At 38.5% G+C, this 16,072-nt stretch overlaps 1 protein-coding gene across 1 annotated transcript in view; it reads left to right on the forward strand.

Moving 5' to 3' along the window:
* The first annotated feature begins 392 nt into the window (after window positions 1-392).
* SAR1B (secretion associated Ras related GTPase 1B) overlaps window positions 393-16,072 on the forward strand; it is a 25,202-nt gene continuing 9,522 nt past the window's right edge. The window contains exons 1-3 of the mRNA XM_039242305.1: window positions 393-504; window positions 8,255-8,330; window positions 12,252-12,371. Coding sequence (XP_039098236.1) covers window positions 8,273-8,330; window positions 12,252-12,371 — 178 coding nt within the window. The 5' untranslated portion in view covers window positions 393-504; window positions 8,255-8,272. The remainder of the gene's footprint in view (window positions 505-8,254; window positions 8,331-12,251; window positions 12,372-16,072) is intronic.

The raw sequence follows: 16,072 nt of genomic DNA on the forward strand, positions 1-16,072 counted from the left end.
AGGGAGACAGAATTCCCAGCTGGCTCCGAGCCATCAGCACACAGCCCTACGCGGGCTCCAACTCATAAACTGTGAGATCATGACCTGAGTCACCCAGGCGCCCCTCAACAGATATACTTTTAAAATGTACTTTAAAAATGTATTTTTGAAAAACGGTTGTCATGGATAATTTTTCCGAGCTAGGCGACTCGCGTTTCTTTCTCTGCCTAGGCCCTCAGGCCGCTGAAACCCTTTTGGGCGGACGTGGGGAGACCAGGTTGCGGGAAGGCCGGCCCCAGCCAGCAGGCGCGCTCAGCAAGGGGTCTGGCGGCGGAACCGCGGGAAGGCGGAACTTCGGACGGGTGGAACTGCGGTCCTGCGGACCGTCGGGAGTGAGGCACCCCCCGCCCGGCCCGGAAGGAGCTGACGCGAGCTGGGACCTCGGCAGCCATCGCGCTTTGCAGTTCGAACTAGGAGGGCGTAAAGCCGACGCCGAGCGAGGAATTGCGATCTCTCCAGTAGCAGGTGAGTGGCGGTCTCTTCTTCCGGTAGAACCTATAGGCGGCCGCTTTCCCCGAGGAAAGCGCACTTTTCGGGCCTAGATTCCTCTCCGGAATCTGGCAGCACTAAGCAGGACGGGTTCCTTTGCTGCTCCGCGGGGGCCGCCCTGACGGTCCCCTGCATAGCACACCTGCTGCTGTCAAACGGTGGGTTGTTTCAGGAATGAACGAGATGACTCTGCGGTAGACAAGCCCTTCTTTCCCCTCCGCCTCGGTTTCCCCATCTGGTAAGGTGAAGGCGGCTCAAACCCCTTCACAGCTCAAACCCCTGTGACGTCTTGTGTTTTTAGCTCTCCCAATTCGTGTGGGAGCAAAGTGAGCTTCTTTACTAGTGCAAGTTAACGTTTAGTCATAGCCCAAGTCCCAGTTGAGTGGCGGGGAAAGATACACTGTTGGGTGAAAACTGTAATGATTTATAAATTGTTCCCAGATATTCCAAGATAGAAATGTGTTTTGACAACAGCTAACACTGTGACCTCGTTGGCTGAAAGAACCAAACTCATTAGGAACGTAAGGTGTTTGGTACATTGGGCAATACGAGGTGAAAGAATATTTTTAACTTTAAAAATTAAATCTAATATTATTTACATATTCATCTATCAAGCTCACTATTACCCCGTGTCTTATTCTGAAGAATATCCTGTGTTCACTGTTAAAATACCAGTTAAGAGTATGCCACCTCTAAGCAAATGAAAGAGAAGGAAACATTTACTGACTGTTTCCTGTGAGTGAGGCGCTGCCATTTGCACAACAATGCACTAAGGAAGGTAATTGTATTATCTCTGGTTTACAGATGAGGACTAAGGGAATATTTACAATTTGTCAAAAATTAGTGGTGCTGGTATGTCAAAGGAAAGCATATATCTAACGTTACTTCCAGGATTTACATTCATCACCAAAATACTTTGAACTTTAAAAACTAAGATTATAGTTCATTGGCATTTTCTGAGTTTGCAGAAAAGGAATGTTTTGCTTTTATTTTAAAAATGTTAGAGAAGCACTGTTAGTAATGAGGAAGATTAGCATTTGAAAAAAGTACGTTTTAACTATCCTTTCCTTTCACTTCAAGCAGAAATTGAGACAAAAGATTAGGCTATCAGAAATGAAAATCATTGCCACAGTATTTGAAACTTAGAAATCAGAATCTGTAGTAATGATGCATTATTTCTACGCCCTTTTCTTTAAGTATACTTGGCTGATACTCACTTAAATGATTTCTCTGCAAAACATTACTAAGCAAATACCTTTAAAATCACACTGTTGAAAAAATTTTCTTGTGTTTAGCTTTTAGAACAGTTTCAGTTAAAAGTATTTTAAGAGGGCGCCTGGTTGGCTCAGTCGGTGGGGCATGCGACTCTTGATCTCGGGGTCATGATTTCAAGCCCCTGTTGGGCCTAGAGCTTTCTTTTATAAAAGTATTTTAAGGACTCAATTTGTCACTGCTTACATCGGTTTTTATTTTCTTAATTCAGTATAGACAAGTTCAGTACTCATACTCACAAACAACTTTATTCGTAATACAGAGTTCTTTCCCCCTTTTTGCACTCTTAAAAAAATCCTATTCAAATTTGACACAGGTTTAACCTTTAAGTCTAGTGTCACTTTTCCCTTAAGGAAACTTGAGTTTGTACTTTTTGTTGATTACATGAACCAAAAGGCCTAATTCCATTATTATGATTGCTATGCATTCGGTCCTAAATTTTCTTGAGTTTTGTATTTACATCACTGTTTCAAAACTTTGAAGGCTATGGAAAGAAAATCTCACAGTTTTAGGTGAAAGTATTTCTAAGGCAACTTTGTCTTGAAACATTCAACATTGTTCCTGTCCATCCTTAGTAATGCACAGGGCCTTGCTGAAATTCTTTAAAACAAGGTCAAGCAGAGTTTGGCCTTCTTTATATTTCTGGTACTATATAAATTCAAAAGAGAAGTGTGCATAATTCCTAAATTAGCTTACAGATAATTTATTGGTCTTAAGGAATTTGTACACGTTTTCATCATAAACCCGATGAAGTTGGGTAGAAAATTATGATTAATTTTTTTCTACTAAATATCTTTACCTAGAGTTGAAGGAAACTATTCTAGTACCTTTTCTGGTTACTGTCAACGATGGCATTGTTAATATTTGGTGTTGTTAATGTTTAAAGTACAATAAGTCATTAAATATATTAAAAACTTGGGGACCTGACTGGCCCAGTCACTTGAACCTCCGACTCTTGGTTTTGGCTCAGATCATGATCTTACACTTAATGAGGTTAAGCCCCGCATTGCAATGTCCACGCGGAGCTTGCTTGGGATTCTCTCTCTCTCCCTCTCTGCACTTCCTCCCCCTCAATAAATAAATAAACTTAAAAAAAACTGTTTGGGTGCCTGAGTGGCTCAGTCAGGTGAGCGTCCAACTTGGGCTCAGGTCATGATCTCCCAGTTCGTGGGTTCGAGCCCCGCACTGTACTCTGTACTGACATTTGGACAGTGTGGAGGAGGCTGCTTGGGATTCTCTCTCCCTCTCTGTCTGTGCTCTTCCCCCTCTAGTGTGCACTTGCTCACTTGGGCTCTTGCTCTCAAAATAAATAAACTTTATAAAACTAAAAATTAATTTAAAAAACTTTTTCAAAGTCTGTACTTTGAAAGGGCACTTGGCTGGCTCAGTTGGTAGAACATGTTGATCTCAGGGTTGTGAGTTCAAGCCCCATGCTGGGCGTAGAGATTACTTAAAAATGTTTTTTAAAAAAAATAAGATTTGTGCTTTCAATTTCAATTAATTTAGTCTGAATGAGTTAATACCACCTTATATTGTGTAGTGTTCAAAATATTTTCAGGTACATTATCATAATTAATCATTCTTAAAATTCTGTGAGGCAGATGGCATTCCCGTTATTTATCAGAAGAAACTGGAGCTCAGAAAGATCGGCTTTCCCAGAATGAAATAATAATATTTCAGAAGATGCATATTAAATCCAGATTTTTAAAAATTCTAAAATAGGTACTCTAACCATAGCTCTGCTATCCTTTGCTTTCCAGAGTTATTAATGTATTGCCTCTATAATCCTACACTCGTGTTATAGTTGCCTTTTTAGACTACTGGAGCTTTTATTTTTATTTCTTTATTTTTTAAAAACTAGCTTTACTGAAAGACAGTTCATATACCATAAAATTTATTCTCTTAAAGTATACAATTCAATGTTTTTACTGTATTCACAAGGTTATGCAACCATCACCGATTATTCCAGAACATTTTCGTCACCCAGAAAGAAACCCAGTACCTGTTAGCAGTCGCTCCCAGTTTCCCCTTACCTGCCCTGTATGACAACCACTAACTTATTCTGAGAACTTACATATTTAGGATGTTTCATGTAAGTGGAATCATCCAGATACGTTTAATGGGACAAAGCTTTACGAAGTTATTTGTAACCGGAGAGGTTCTGCTTCATTACACTCTTTGTACCGATTTTCATGTTACTAAAGTAGATCTCTTTTCTAATCTGCATAGGCACTTTTCCTGTTTGTTGTTCATGCAATAAATAAATCTGCTGACGTGTATATGTTTCCTTATTCTTGACCTTTGCTCTTCACATGTCTTAATAGTGTGTTCATGGTGTTGTGTAACCTCTTCTCTGGGCTCAGGTATCTGTTTGTGGCTAAGTAACTTTTATTCTTAGTTGGGCATTTTTACTTCTACTTTAAAATGACTAACGACTCCTGCTTATTTTAAGGTTCTTAGAAACCACAACTTTATACAAATATAAATATCTCATTATCTTCTAAAGCAGAGTTTCCCCATATATATTATTAAATCATTTCCCTAGGGACAAATTTTACAACAGCAAATTTGGACCATCCTTACTGAAGAAATCATTTTTCCTGCAAGGCTTATCCCATTCTACCCCCCATCAATCTCAGAGCTCTCACCCACCAACAGTCATCTACAGTGAGCTTCTCCCCCCTTTTGTTTGTAGTAACCTCTGCACCTAACATGGAGCTCGAACTCAGGTCCCCAAGATCAAGAGTCGTATGCTCTACCGACTGAGCCAGCCAGGCGCCCCTTCAGTGAGGGCTTTGTCACTGGATTCACAGGCTTGCTTTCTGTAGCCGTTTGTAGCCGTTCTTCTAGGAGATTGGGTGCTTAGCGTGGACTGTAGACCATATAGCTCAGCCTGGATATCTGTAGCTTTCTTTCATTCGCCTTCTTCAGCCGTCTGTGCCAGAGCCAGGCCTTGGAACTTACCCCCTCCCAGACCTGATCCTCTTGAGTTTTTGACCCTCGTGTTCTCCACTTTGCTGACACAATTCTGGTCCACCTTTCACTTCTCTCACCCTTTTACTCTGACTATGTCTACATTTGCTTTTCAACCAGAGATTTCCCCCCACTTTATCCCCGTAGATCAGCTGCCTTGGTACCTTTAGCTACTCAGCCTGAACTTTTGATCACATCACTTCAGACTCTCACTAGTACTCTCAAATTCCTGTCCCCCTGGTCTTTTTTCACTTCCTTAATCTCTGTTCATTCTGTATTCTTTAAAGCTGACGCTTGCTGGGAAGTGAGGGTGGCAGGGAGAGGGGGAAATTGGAAATCCCTGCAGACGGGCAGTGCTCTGAATGGTTTTCAGCCCCAGCCAAGCACTTGGCTCTTCTTAGCCGTCTTTTAACTTGGTCTTTTCCCCACAGTAGCTATCTATTCTAATCCTCATTCTGCTCCTCAGAAAAGTCTCTATCCCCCTTCTTCACTTTTGCAGTCAGATTCTTGCTACCTCCACTGTACATTTCCAGGCCCTCCTTACTTCTACTCTGAAAGAAGGAGATGCACTCTCAACCCTGGCTCCTCTGGAGACTTTGCCCCTTTCGGTTAATTCCTTCCTTCTCTTTTTCTTTCATCTTTAACCTCTCCCTTTCCACTAGCTCCTTCCCTTCTTATAGCTCTTCCTTATCAACATACTCGAGCCTTATCCTCCTTAAGAAGAAACTCCCATTTCCGTCATTCCATTTCAAACTCTTTGAAAGACCTTCTCTGTCTTTTACACTTCTCAGTAATAACAGCAACCAGTATTAAGTACTTATTTTGTGCATTTTATCTCATTTGATCTTTACAGATACTCTAAGAGATTTTGCAGAAGAAACTTGTAACTTGTTCCAAGGTCACACAGTTCATGACTGATAGAGACCAGCTCTTGCACTTTAAGTGCTGGCCACAGGCTCTCCTCTGCTTCCGCTCCATGCAGGCTCCTCACCCTCTCAGCAATCGTCTCCTTGCCACAAAACAAGCTGTGACATCCCTGCAGCTGGACTTCATGGGGCTAACTTCTTTGCACTTGTGCCATCCTCTCTTTTAGTTGTTCTACCCTTTCTGGCTTCTGTTGGTTCTTCCACCCCATCTGTCCCTTAAAGGCCATCTCAAGTGAAAACTCATTAATTCCATAGCATTTGGCTTAAGGCAGAAGGTCTTTAGGCAGAGCTGGTGGGAGAAATTCTGATGTTGGGTAGGAGAATGGGCAGAGGTTTTAAGGTGGTTAAGTACAGGTCATGAGCAGTGGTTTACTTTGGCACAGGGAAAGCTATAAGTGGAGGATATGTATTGAACTTGTAAAGGTGGCCAAAAGGTATATAGTCGAAGTTCTGAAGTACTGGACTAGGAGTTTGAATCATTTCTCAGCTCATAGACCTCCAATGGCTGTCTATCCACAGGTATAGGGTGGCCGTATAAATTTCACACCTCATCAGGATGCTTTTGAGAGTGAAAGGAAGCACTATTGATAAATATACCCAGATAACTTTGCTGAGACTATCCGGAGCAAACTAGGAGTTACAGTCACCCTGACTATGCACGAAGTCAAGTCTAAGATGACATTTTCACAAAGCTGCTCTGGAGGGTGTATACAGATTGGTACAAACAAAATTTGAGGTTAAGATAGTTGTTTGGGAATGTGATTTAAGGTTGATCACAAAGTAGCTCCTGTAGAAATCAAAAGACAACTGGAGACTGCAGAAATTGATACAGCTGGGAAATAATCAACTGGATGGGGGATGTGAGGGAGAAGGGAACTGCATGTCAGACTCATAAGGTGGAGTGATTTAAAAAGCGGTACATAGGGGCGCCTGGGTGGCTCAGTCGGTTAAGCGTCCAACTTCGGCTCAGGTCATGATCTCACAGTTCATGGGTTTGAGCCCCGCGTTGGGCTCTGTGCTGGCAGCTAGCAGCCTGGAGCCTGCTTTGGATTCTGTGTCTCCCTCTCTCTCTGACCCTCCCCTTCTCACACTGTCTCTCTCTCTCTCTCTCTCTCACTCTCTCTCTCAGAAATAAAACATTAAAAAAAAAAAAGAACTTTGTTGATATGAAAGTATATTTTTGTATATATGATCTTTCATTTCTCAAGAGGTTTTTCCCCCCTCTTCTTTCCATATTAATTTTATTAGTTATCAAGCACATGTCAAGGAACTGCCAAATCGAACTATACTCTGCGTTTTCTACTGTGATTTCAGAAACTTTTTTTAACATTCAGTAATATGATTAAAATTTGAAAAATGCAGAAAGATTACGAACCCAGAAATTACCACCTGATACCATTTGCTACAAAAGACCAAAAGTAATGGAAAAAGGGTTTTTACTCAACATAGGTATAATCAGACTTGAAAACTTATTTCATTATCATAAATTTCCTTTCCTCTCTTTCTCCTTGCTCTTCCTTCCTCCACTCCAAGGTTTTGGTAAATATTTCATAGGCCATATATACTTTAACTTACTCTTGAATAGAGATTATTTCCAAAATTTGTCTTGTATTACACTTTGGTGCACATCTTGATACATAAAGATTGTCTATATTTGGACAATTTCTGAAAGAATTCTTGGGTCAAATGGTGTGACATATAGATTACTGCCAAATTAGTTGTTAAAAAGATTTGTACCCATTTATACTGCCACTAACTGCCTCTTTTACCACATCTTTTCTAGTTCCATCTGTTACAGTTCATTTTCATGTTTGCTGCTGTGATTGGCAAAGAATGGTCCTAGTCCGTATTTTTAATTAAAAGAAATTTTTGTTGTGTTTTAAAAATAAAAAGAGGCTTTTTCCTTTAATTTTTTCAAAGTAAGCTTGACACCCAGCATGGGGCCTGAACTCATGACCCTGAAACCAAGAGTCACATAGTCTACCATCTGAGCCCCACTAGTTTGTATTTTAATGGCATTTTGTGTTTTATGCATCAGTAGGTATCTGATTAGACCACCCTGGATAAGAATGGCTAACTCTTGAGGTGCCTGGGTGGCTCCATTGGTTGAGTGTCTAACTTTGGCTCAGGTCATGATCTCACGGTTAGTGAGTTTGAGCCCTGCATTAGGGTCTCTGCTCTCAACATAGACCTGCTGCCCATCCTCTGTCCCACGTTCGGCCCCTTCCCTGCTTGCGAGCGTGGTCTCACATACTCTCACTCAAATAAACGTTAAAAAAAGAGGGGGAGCACCTGGGTTGCTTGGTCCTTTGAGCTTCCAACTTCTGCTCAGGTCATGATCTTGCAGTTCTGAGTTTGAGCCTCACATTGGGCTCTCTGCTGTTAGCGGGGAGCCTGCTTTGGGTCTTCTGTCTCCCTCTCAAAACTAAACAAACAAAAAAGAACGGTTAAAGTCTTTATAGTAATGTTGTTATAGGATTATTTACTCAGAGTTCGAGTTTAATGTTGTTGGTGTTTAATGTCAACTACTGAATTCAAAACATTTTCTTTTCCAGACTCTGTAAGATTTGGATATGTCCTTCATATTTGACTGGATTTACAGTGGTTTCAGCAGTGTGCTACAGTTTTTAGGTAATGTTGGCCCTTTGTTCTCTATTGTTACCTCATTTAATCCTACTTACATAAAAGTGCTTATTTGTCTAGAGCCTCTTTTTATGTATAACCCACTAGTTGTGAATGTGAGCTTTGAAATCATACAAATGTGTTCAAATAACTCATTGTATATCTCTTATAAATTATGTAATCTTGGGCAAATTACTTTCTTTACCTTAGCCTTAGTTTCCTTATCTGTAAATTAACAATAATCCCTACCTCTTTTAAGGTTGTTGATAGGAATATTATTTACAGAAGTAGCTACCTTTGATTAGCCAGTTTACCTAAAAAGTTTCTAAGTGCTTTAGATACTTTATCTCATTTACTCCTCACAGAAATTGACTGCATTGTTTTTATTATAAATGTATGCTAAATGAGACTTGTATATCCAGCAATGCTGACTAGTATTTTTCCTCTATAGATTTCAAAAAGGAAAAATCTAAGCATGTCCCTCTCTTCCTGATGTTCTTAACTTCTCACATTTTCCAGTGAAACAAGGTTTTGATTGTCTTCTATGTTACCATGTATACAATTTTATTATTGTAGTAATTGATGAAGATATTTCTGGTCTCCTGTTTTCGAATCTTGCCCTAAGTTTAGTCTCCATGTCATCTTGAACTGGCACAAAGGGAAGCATTTCATGTAATTACAGAGTTGTCAACATAATTCCTAACTGGCCACAACTGTACTTATGAATTGTTATCTCCTATATAAATATTTCCTCTTCCATAAACATAATCTGAACCAAGGAAATAAATATTGCTTGGAAAATACACATTTTGTTTGACTACTGTATATTAAAAGGATAAAAATGTAAGGTAAAATTTTATCAATCTATTTTTAATTTCTTATATGGACCTCAATTTTTGCAAATTTTTAAAAATCAAAGTTTTTTCTTTTTTAAAATTTTTATTTATTTTTGAGAGAGAAAGAGAGTATGAGTGGGGGAAGAGCAGAAGAGAGAGACAGAGGATCCCAAGCAGGCTCCACACTGTCAGCACAGAGTCCACTGTGGGGCTCGAACTCACAAACTGTGAGATCATGACCTGAGCCAAAATCAAGAGTTGGTCACTTAACTAAGCCACCAGGTGCTCTTTTTTTTTTTTTTCCTTTTTAAAATAAAAGTCCTCACATTATCTTATACGGTCATTCTACTACAGGTCAAATATCAGATCTTTCCATACTACTTCCTCAAAAATTCTTAAATATTTTTATCAGACTGAAATATTGTGTTACATTATTTGCAACAACTAGGTCAAAAATAAATGTTTTCAACTTCATTATATTGGGATAGCCTGGGTTGTAACAGGTTGGATCAATGCTGAACTACATTGAAAAAGTAGACTGCCTCATAAGCAGGAGCAAGAGGTTAATATGGCTAACAGTAGGAGGCAGTGTAGAAAAATGGAAATGAACTAAAGCTTTCACATCAGAGATAGGTTCGGGGCGCCTGGGTGGCTCAGTCAGTTGAGCATCTGACTTCGGCTCAGGTCATGATCTCGCAGTTCCTGGGTTCGAGCCCCAGGTTGGGCTCTGTGCTGACAGCCAGCTCACAGCCTGAGGCCTGCTTTGGAGTCTGTGTCTCCCTCTCTCTCTGACCTTCCCCTGCTCATGCTGTCTCTCTCTCTCAAAAATAAATAAAACATTAAAAAGAAAAAAGATGGGTTCAATCTCAGATCTGACCTTGGCATTGGAGCAAGTTAACTTTGAGCCTTTGTTCCCCTCTGTAAGAAAGGGAATAATGTGTACTTCAAAGACTTATTTTGAAGATTAAATGAAGTAATGTATAATGGGTGCTTAACAGTGCTTATCACAAAATAAGGGTTTAGTCCAACTCACTTTTAAGATTAAAGTTTAAATGTCCTACGTGTTCCCTTTTGGAATCTTACCCAGTGCACTGTTACTGCTTAAAAGTTAGGATTGTAAAATTGACTGATTGCACTGATTAGAAACCATCTGTGTAGAAATGTTTTAAGAAATAGAAATGTTTTAAAAAATTATTCATCACAACTCATGATTAAATGAGAAATAAAGTATCCCAGCTCAAATAAATATGGAAGACAGTCCTTCCCCTTAGGATCAGAACTGTTGGTCACTGGGTGATCAAAAGATTAGGACTTCAAACCGTTTGCTTTTTCAGCTTCAATGTGGATAATGTGGATAAAGAGTTAGGTGTTGTTTTGGTATGAACTTAGTAAAAACTGGGTGGCCTGAATTAGAATTGCGTAATGTCTTTAAAAGCTCATGTTTTGACTGAAAAAACATATTTTTGAGTTGCTACTATGTCCCTTGTCCTTATGTAATTCCACAGGTGTTAGACAATTAAAAATGAAAAATAAAATTCATTATTGGTACATACCTATTAGAGTGTCCAAAATCTGGACAATGACAGCACCAAATGCTGGCAAGGATGTGGAGCAGCAAGAACTTGCATTCACTGGTTGGAATGCAAAATGGCACAGCCACTTTGGAAGACAGTTTGGTGGTTTCTTACAAAACTAGACATACTCTTACCGTACAGTCCAGCACTTGTGCTCCTTGGCATTTACCCAGAAGAGCTGGAGACTTAGGTCCACACACGAACCTGCACAAAGATTTTATAGCAGCTTCATTTATAATTGCCAAAACTTGGAAGGAACCAAGATCTCCTTCAGAGGTGAATGGATAAATGAGCTCATTTATCCAGACAATGGAATACTACTAAGCACTAAAAAGAAATGAGCTATGGAGCCATGAAAAGACCTGGAGGAACTTTAAATGCATCTTCAATCTCAATTGACTGTATGATTACAACTATATGTCATATACAACTATATGACATCTGGAAAGGCAAAAAGGCAAAAAATACAGAGACCATAAAAAGATCAATGGTTGCTAGCCAGTGGGGGGTGGGGTAGGATAAAGAGGCAGAGCATATAGGATTTTTACGGCAGTGAAAATACTCTGTATAATATGATGATAGATATAGGTCCTTGTACAGAATACAGATTATACTATACTAAGAGTAAGCCCTAAGGAAACTCTGGGTGATTATGATGTATCAGTGTAGGTCCACTGTTGGTTAAAATGTACCATTTTCATGAGTGATGTTATTAATAGGAGAGGCTATATATGTGTGGGGACAGGGAGTATATTGGATATCTCTGGGCCATCCTGTCAGTTTTGATGTAAACCTAAAACTAAAAAAAAGCCTTAAAAAAAATAAAGCTCAATTTGGAATTTCTCAATAAATGCCAATCCGCTAGAATCAGTCAGTGCTCTCTTTTTGCTATCACTTCGTCTGTCAGTACTTGCTTGATATATTTAAAATTATGTGCTTGGTTTTTTTTTATTGTTGCTTTAGTTTATGCAATTCTAGGAATAGTTTAACCTTATTGTCTCAGGGAAATTTGACAGTGACCTAAACTTTCTATTGAAAGAACTCAACTATGATTTTTATTGTCAAAACTACTTATTTTCATCCATGAATATCTTTTTAATTTTCCTTTTGATCTAGCTTCATTAATACATGATATCAAGCATTTTGTGTTTCTCTAATAGTAGACGTAGATATTTATTCCTAAATTGTCAAGGGAATCAGCATTTTGGCACTGCAGGTAAGTTTAGGTAACACACTCATTGATTGGGACAAAGTTTAGGTTTAAAATGATTTGAATTTGTATATTATAATAGATTTAAAATAGTTTCAAAACTAAAATTAGACTAGAAATCCAAGCTTATTCAAGTGAATTTATAAAATCTTATAAGTTCAAAAGGTCAATAGGTGTTTCTTTATAAAACACCTAGAGTAATTAGGGAAAGTATCCAAATAACTATAAATATTTATACTAGATTTTTATTTAAAGTCATTTTACTTGGATAATCTGTCAGCACTTTGACTAATCAGATCTTATTCTGCAGGATTATATAAGAAAACGGGTAAATTAGTATTTCTTGGATTGGATAATGCAGGAAAAACAACATTGCTACACATGCTAAAAGATGACAGACTTGGACAACATGTCCCAACGTTACATCCCAGTAAGTATATTCCCCCGTACAACATTCTGCTTTATCAAGTGGTAACAATTCATAACACTACCCAAAAGTGTTTTCTTTTTTATTTTTTTTTTAATGTTTTTATTTATTTCTGAGAGAGAGAGAGCGAGCGAGCAGGGGAGGGTCAGAGAGAGAGGGAGACACAGAATCTGAAGCAGACTCCAGGCTCTGAGCTGGCTGTCAGCACAGAGCCTGGTGTGGGGCTTGAACCCACGAACCATGAGATCATGACCTCAGCCGAAGTCGGACGCTTAACCGACCCAGGCGCCCCAAAAGTGTTTTGTTTTTGGTGGTTTTTGTGGTGGATAAATTGTGATCAGGTGATTTGACCTACTAAAATAATATAGTAAATAATAGCTGACCCACTCCCAGAGAGTATATTTAGATCTTGAAATAATACTGCTATCTTCTTATCAGTTAGTACACCCTTCTCCAGATAGAGGAATTAAAGTTACTTTCTCAGGGATTATAACATGATTGAGGTCTCTCCAATCAGATACTGCTTAGGCTATAAATAGTCACCATTAGTTTGTTTGTTTATTTAAGTAGGCTTCATGCCCCATCTCAGGACCCACCATGGGGCTTGAGCTGAGGACCGTGAGATTAAGAATCAGATACTTAACTGAGCCACCTTGGCGCCCCTCACCATTTCCTTGTTTAGATAACCTAAATTTCTTTCAGATTTTAAAACTACTATTTTAATCATTTTTCAGTGGACCGATTATAGTTACTCTTAACTTATTAACCAAGTATTTTTCTAGTCTGAGAAACCTCAACAGTATCTAATATAAAGACCATAGAGTTATTCCAAAAAACAGAGCACGTATTCATTTATAGAAAGTTTTAAAAACAATTTGAAAAAATAATTTACTGTGGTTTCTTTAAGAAAGACTACCCTGGAAGACATTAACAGGGACTCTGTAAATCACTTAATACATAACATTCTTTATATAAAGTATGTCACCATACTGTGAGTAGGTAAACATTAAAGTGACAAAATTATTAGAACAGATGCCTTATAAATACCTATGACCTTGCCTTTACTGTTGAAGAGATTGAATCAAGTCAACGTAGAGTAAAATGGATTTTAATAGTTTTATTGAGTGCCTGGGTAGCTCAGTTGGTTAAAAGTCCAACTCTTGGTTTTGGCTCAGGTCATGATCTCACAGTTCACAAGATGAAGCCCCGCATTGGGCTCTGCTGCGCTGACAGTGTGGAGCCTGTTAGGGATTCTCTCTCCCTCTCTCTCTCTGCCCCTCCCCGCTCACTCTCAATCACTCAGTCTCAAAATTACACTTAAAAAAATAAAAATAAAGTAGGCGCCTTGGTAGCTCAGTCACTTAAGCTTCCGAATTCGGCTCAGGTCATGATCTCAGAGTTTGTGAGTTTAAGACTCACATTAGGCTCTGTGCTAACAGCTCGGAGCCTGGAGCCTGCTTCAGATTCTGTGTCTCCCTCTCTCTCTGCCCCTTCCCCATTGTGCTCCGTTTCTCAAAAGTGAATAAATGTTAAAAAAATTTTTTTTAATAAAAATGAGAATAGAACTGAGAAATGGGCCAAAAAGTAGATAATATGATAGTTATTTAATTGAGTAAATATTCAGAGAACAAGGACAGAACAATAATGACAAAAAGTACCATTTTATTGATAAAATTGATACTGAAGTTGGAAAAGGAAGACTTCATAAAATTTTTTATATTGGGAGAAGAGTGGGACTAAGATTTTATTTTTAAATAATCTTTACCCCCTGTGTGAGGCTCAAACATACAACTCTGAGTTGAAGAGTCACAGGCTTTACCAACTGAGCCAGCCAGGTGCCCCCATTTAAAAATTTTTTGATACTGCTTTTTTAAATTTATTCAACAAATATTTATGCAGCACCTACTTTATGTCAGACATTGTTTTAAGTACTAGGAGTAAAAGCAGTGGCACAAAACAGTTGGCATCTCAATTTTCCTACAGCTCATATTCATTTTCTCTTACATTTTGCATTAATCAAAAGCATATGTGAAAAGGTAACATGTGTCTACCCTATGGTCAGACAGTTCCATTGGTAAGTACATATCAGGGAGGAATGAAAACATATTTTCACCAAAATCTTTTTACAACAGTGTTTATACCAGCATTAGTTTTAATAACCCCCAACAGCTCCCAACAGCTCAGATAGCCATAAAAAAAAAAAAACAAACAAACAGATAAACAGTGACATTCTGTTCAATAAGAAAGAGGAATAAACTGTTACATACGGTGCATATTATGCTGCATGGAAAAAGGTGATCACAAAAAGTTATATACATAATGGTATCATTTATATGAAATTCTAAAATAGGCATAACAAACCTGTGGTGCTAGAATTCAGATTCCTTCTGGGAATGGACATTGACAAGGAAAGGGCAGACTTCTGGGATATTAACAGTTTTCTGTATCTTAATCAAATTGGGACCTTTTATAAAACAGAGAGTCTATTAAGGATATAATCATAAAGGTGGTTTCCCAGCTACATCCAAGCGTTATATATCCCTTATGGGAAGAAACACACTTTGAACACAAATTGTATTGATTATTCTTTCAGCCACAGAACTATTTCTGAAGAAAGAATGGCTGTAGCAGGGCGGTTAACCAAATAATTCTCAGAGTTCATATGGGCCCAAGAATCATTCATGTTCCCACCAGCCACAAGGGAGAGACCTGGTTGAATACACTTCCAAAAGAGACTTGAGTAGAATCATACCTTAGTAATGGGGCTGAAGTAGCTATGAAGTAAAAGCTACTTGAACCTAACAAAACTTAAAAACTGATCTGCAAGCAGTTTGACTGCCTGCTAGAATAAAGTCCATCTTACTTCAAAAGAATACAATATCTAGCATCCAATAAAAAATTGCTAGACATGCAAAGAAGCAAGAGAATGTGATCCATAACCAAGAGAAAATTAATCAGTAGAGACAGAGCCAGAAGTGACTAAATGATGGACTAACAGATAAAGATGGTAAAACAGCTGTGAACAGTGTGCTTAAGGATTTAAGGAAAACATGAACAGAATGAGGAAAGAAATGGAAGATACAAGACAGAACCAAGTAGAACTTCTAGAAATGAAAAATTTAATACCTGAAATGAAATTTTCATTATATAGAGTTAACAGCAAATTAGTGCCAGTGTTGGAGAAAGAAAGACCGGTGAACCTAAGTCAACAAAAGAAACTATATAAAAATGAAGCACAGAGAGAAAAATGAAAAGAAAATGAACAGATACTCAGTGACTTGTGGGACAATACCAAGCAGTCTAGCAGACTTATACTTTGAAGTCCCAAAAGAAGGGAGGGAGCAGAAAAAACTTTGAAGAAATAATGGTGAAAATTTTTATTATATTTGTGTTTATCATAAAAGACTGTCAGTTGCATAATATGATCCCCATGAGGGAAAATTATTTCTCTGGTATCATCTAAAGTGAATTACAGAGCTTCTGCACAGCCAAGGAAACAACCCAGAAAATTAATAGGCAACCAACGGAATGGGAAAGGATAGTTGCAAATGACATATCAGATAAAGGGTTAATATCCAGAATCTATAAGGAACTCACCAAACTCCACGCCCGAAAAACAAACAACCCAGTGAAGAAATGGGCAGAAGACATGAACAGACACTTCTCCAAAGAGGACATCCAGATGGCCAACAGACACATGAAAC

This window comes from Hyaena hyaena, unplaced genomic scaffold, assembly GCF_003009895.1.
Source record: "Hyaena hyaena isolate Hyena2069 unplaced genomic scaffold, ASM300989v1 scaffold_214, whole genome shotgun sequence".
NCBI classification, from domain to species: domain Eukaryota; kingdom Metazoa; phylum Chordata; class Mammalia; order Carnivora; family Hyaenidae; genus Hyaena; species Hyaena hyaena.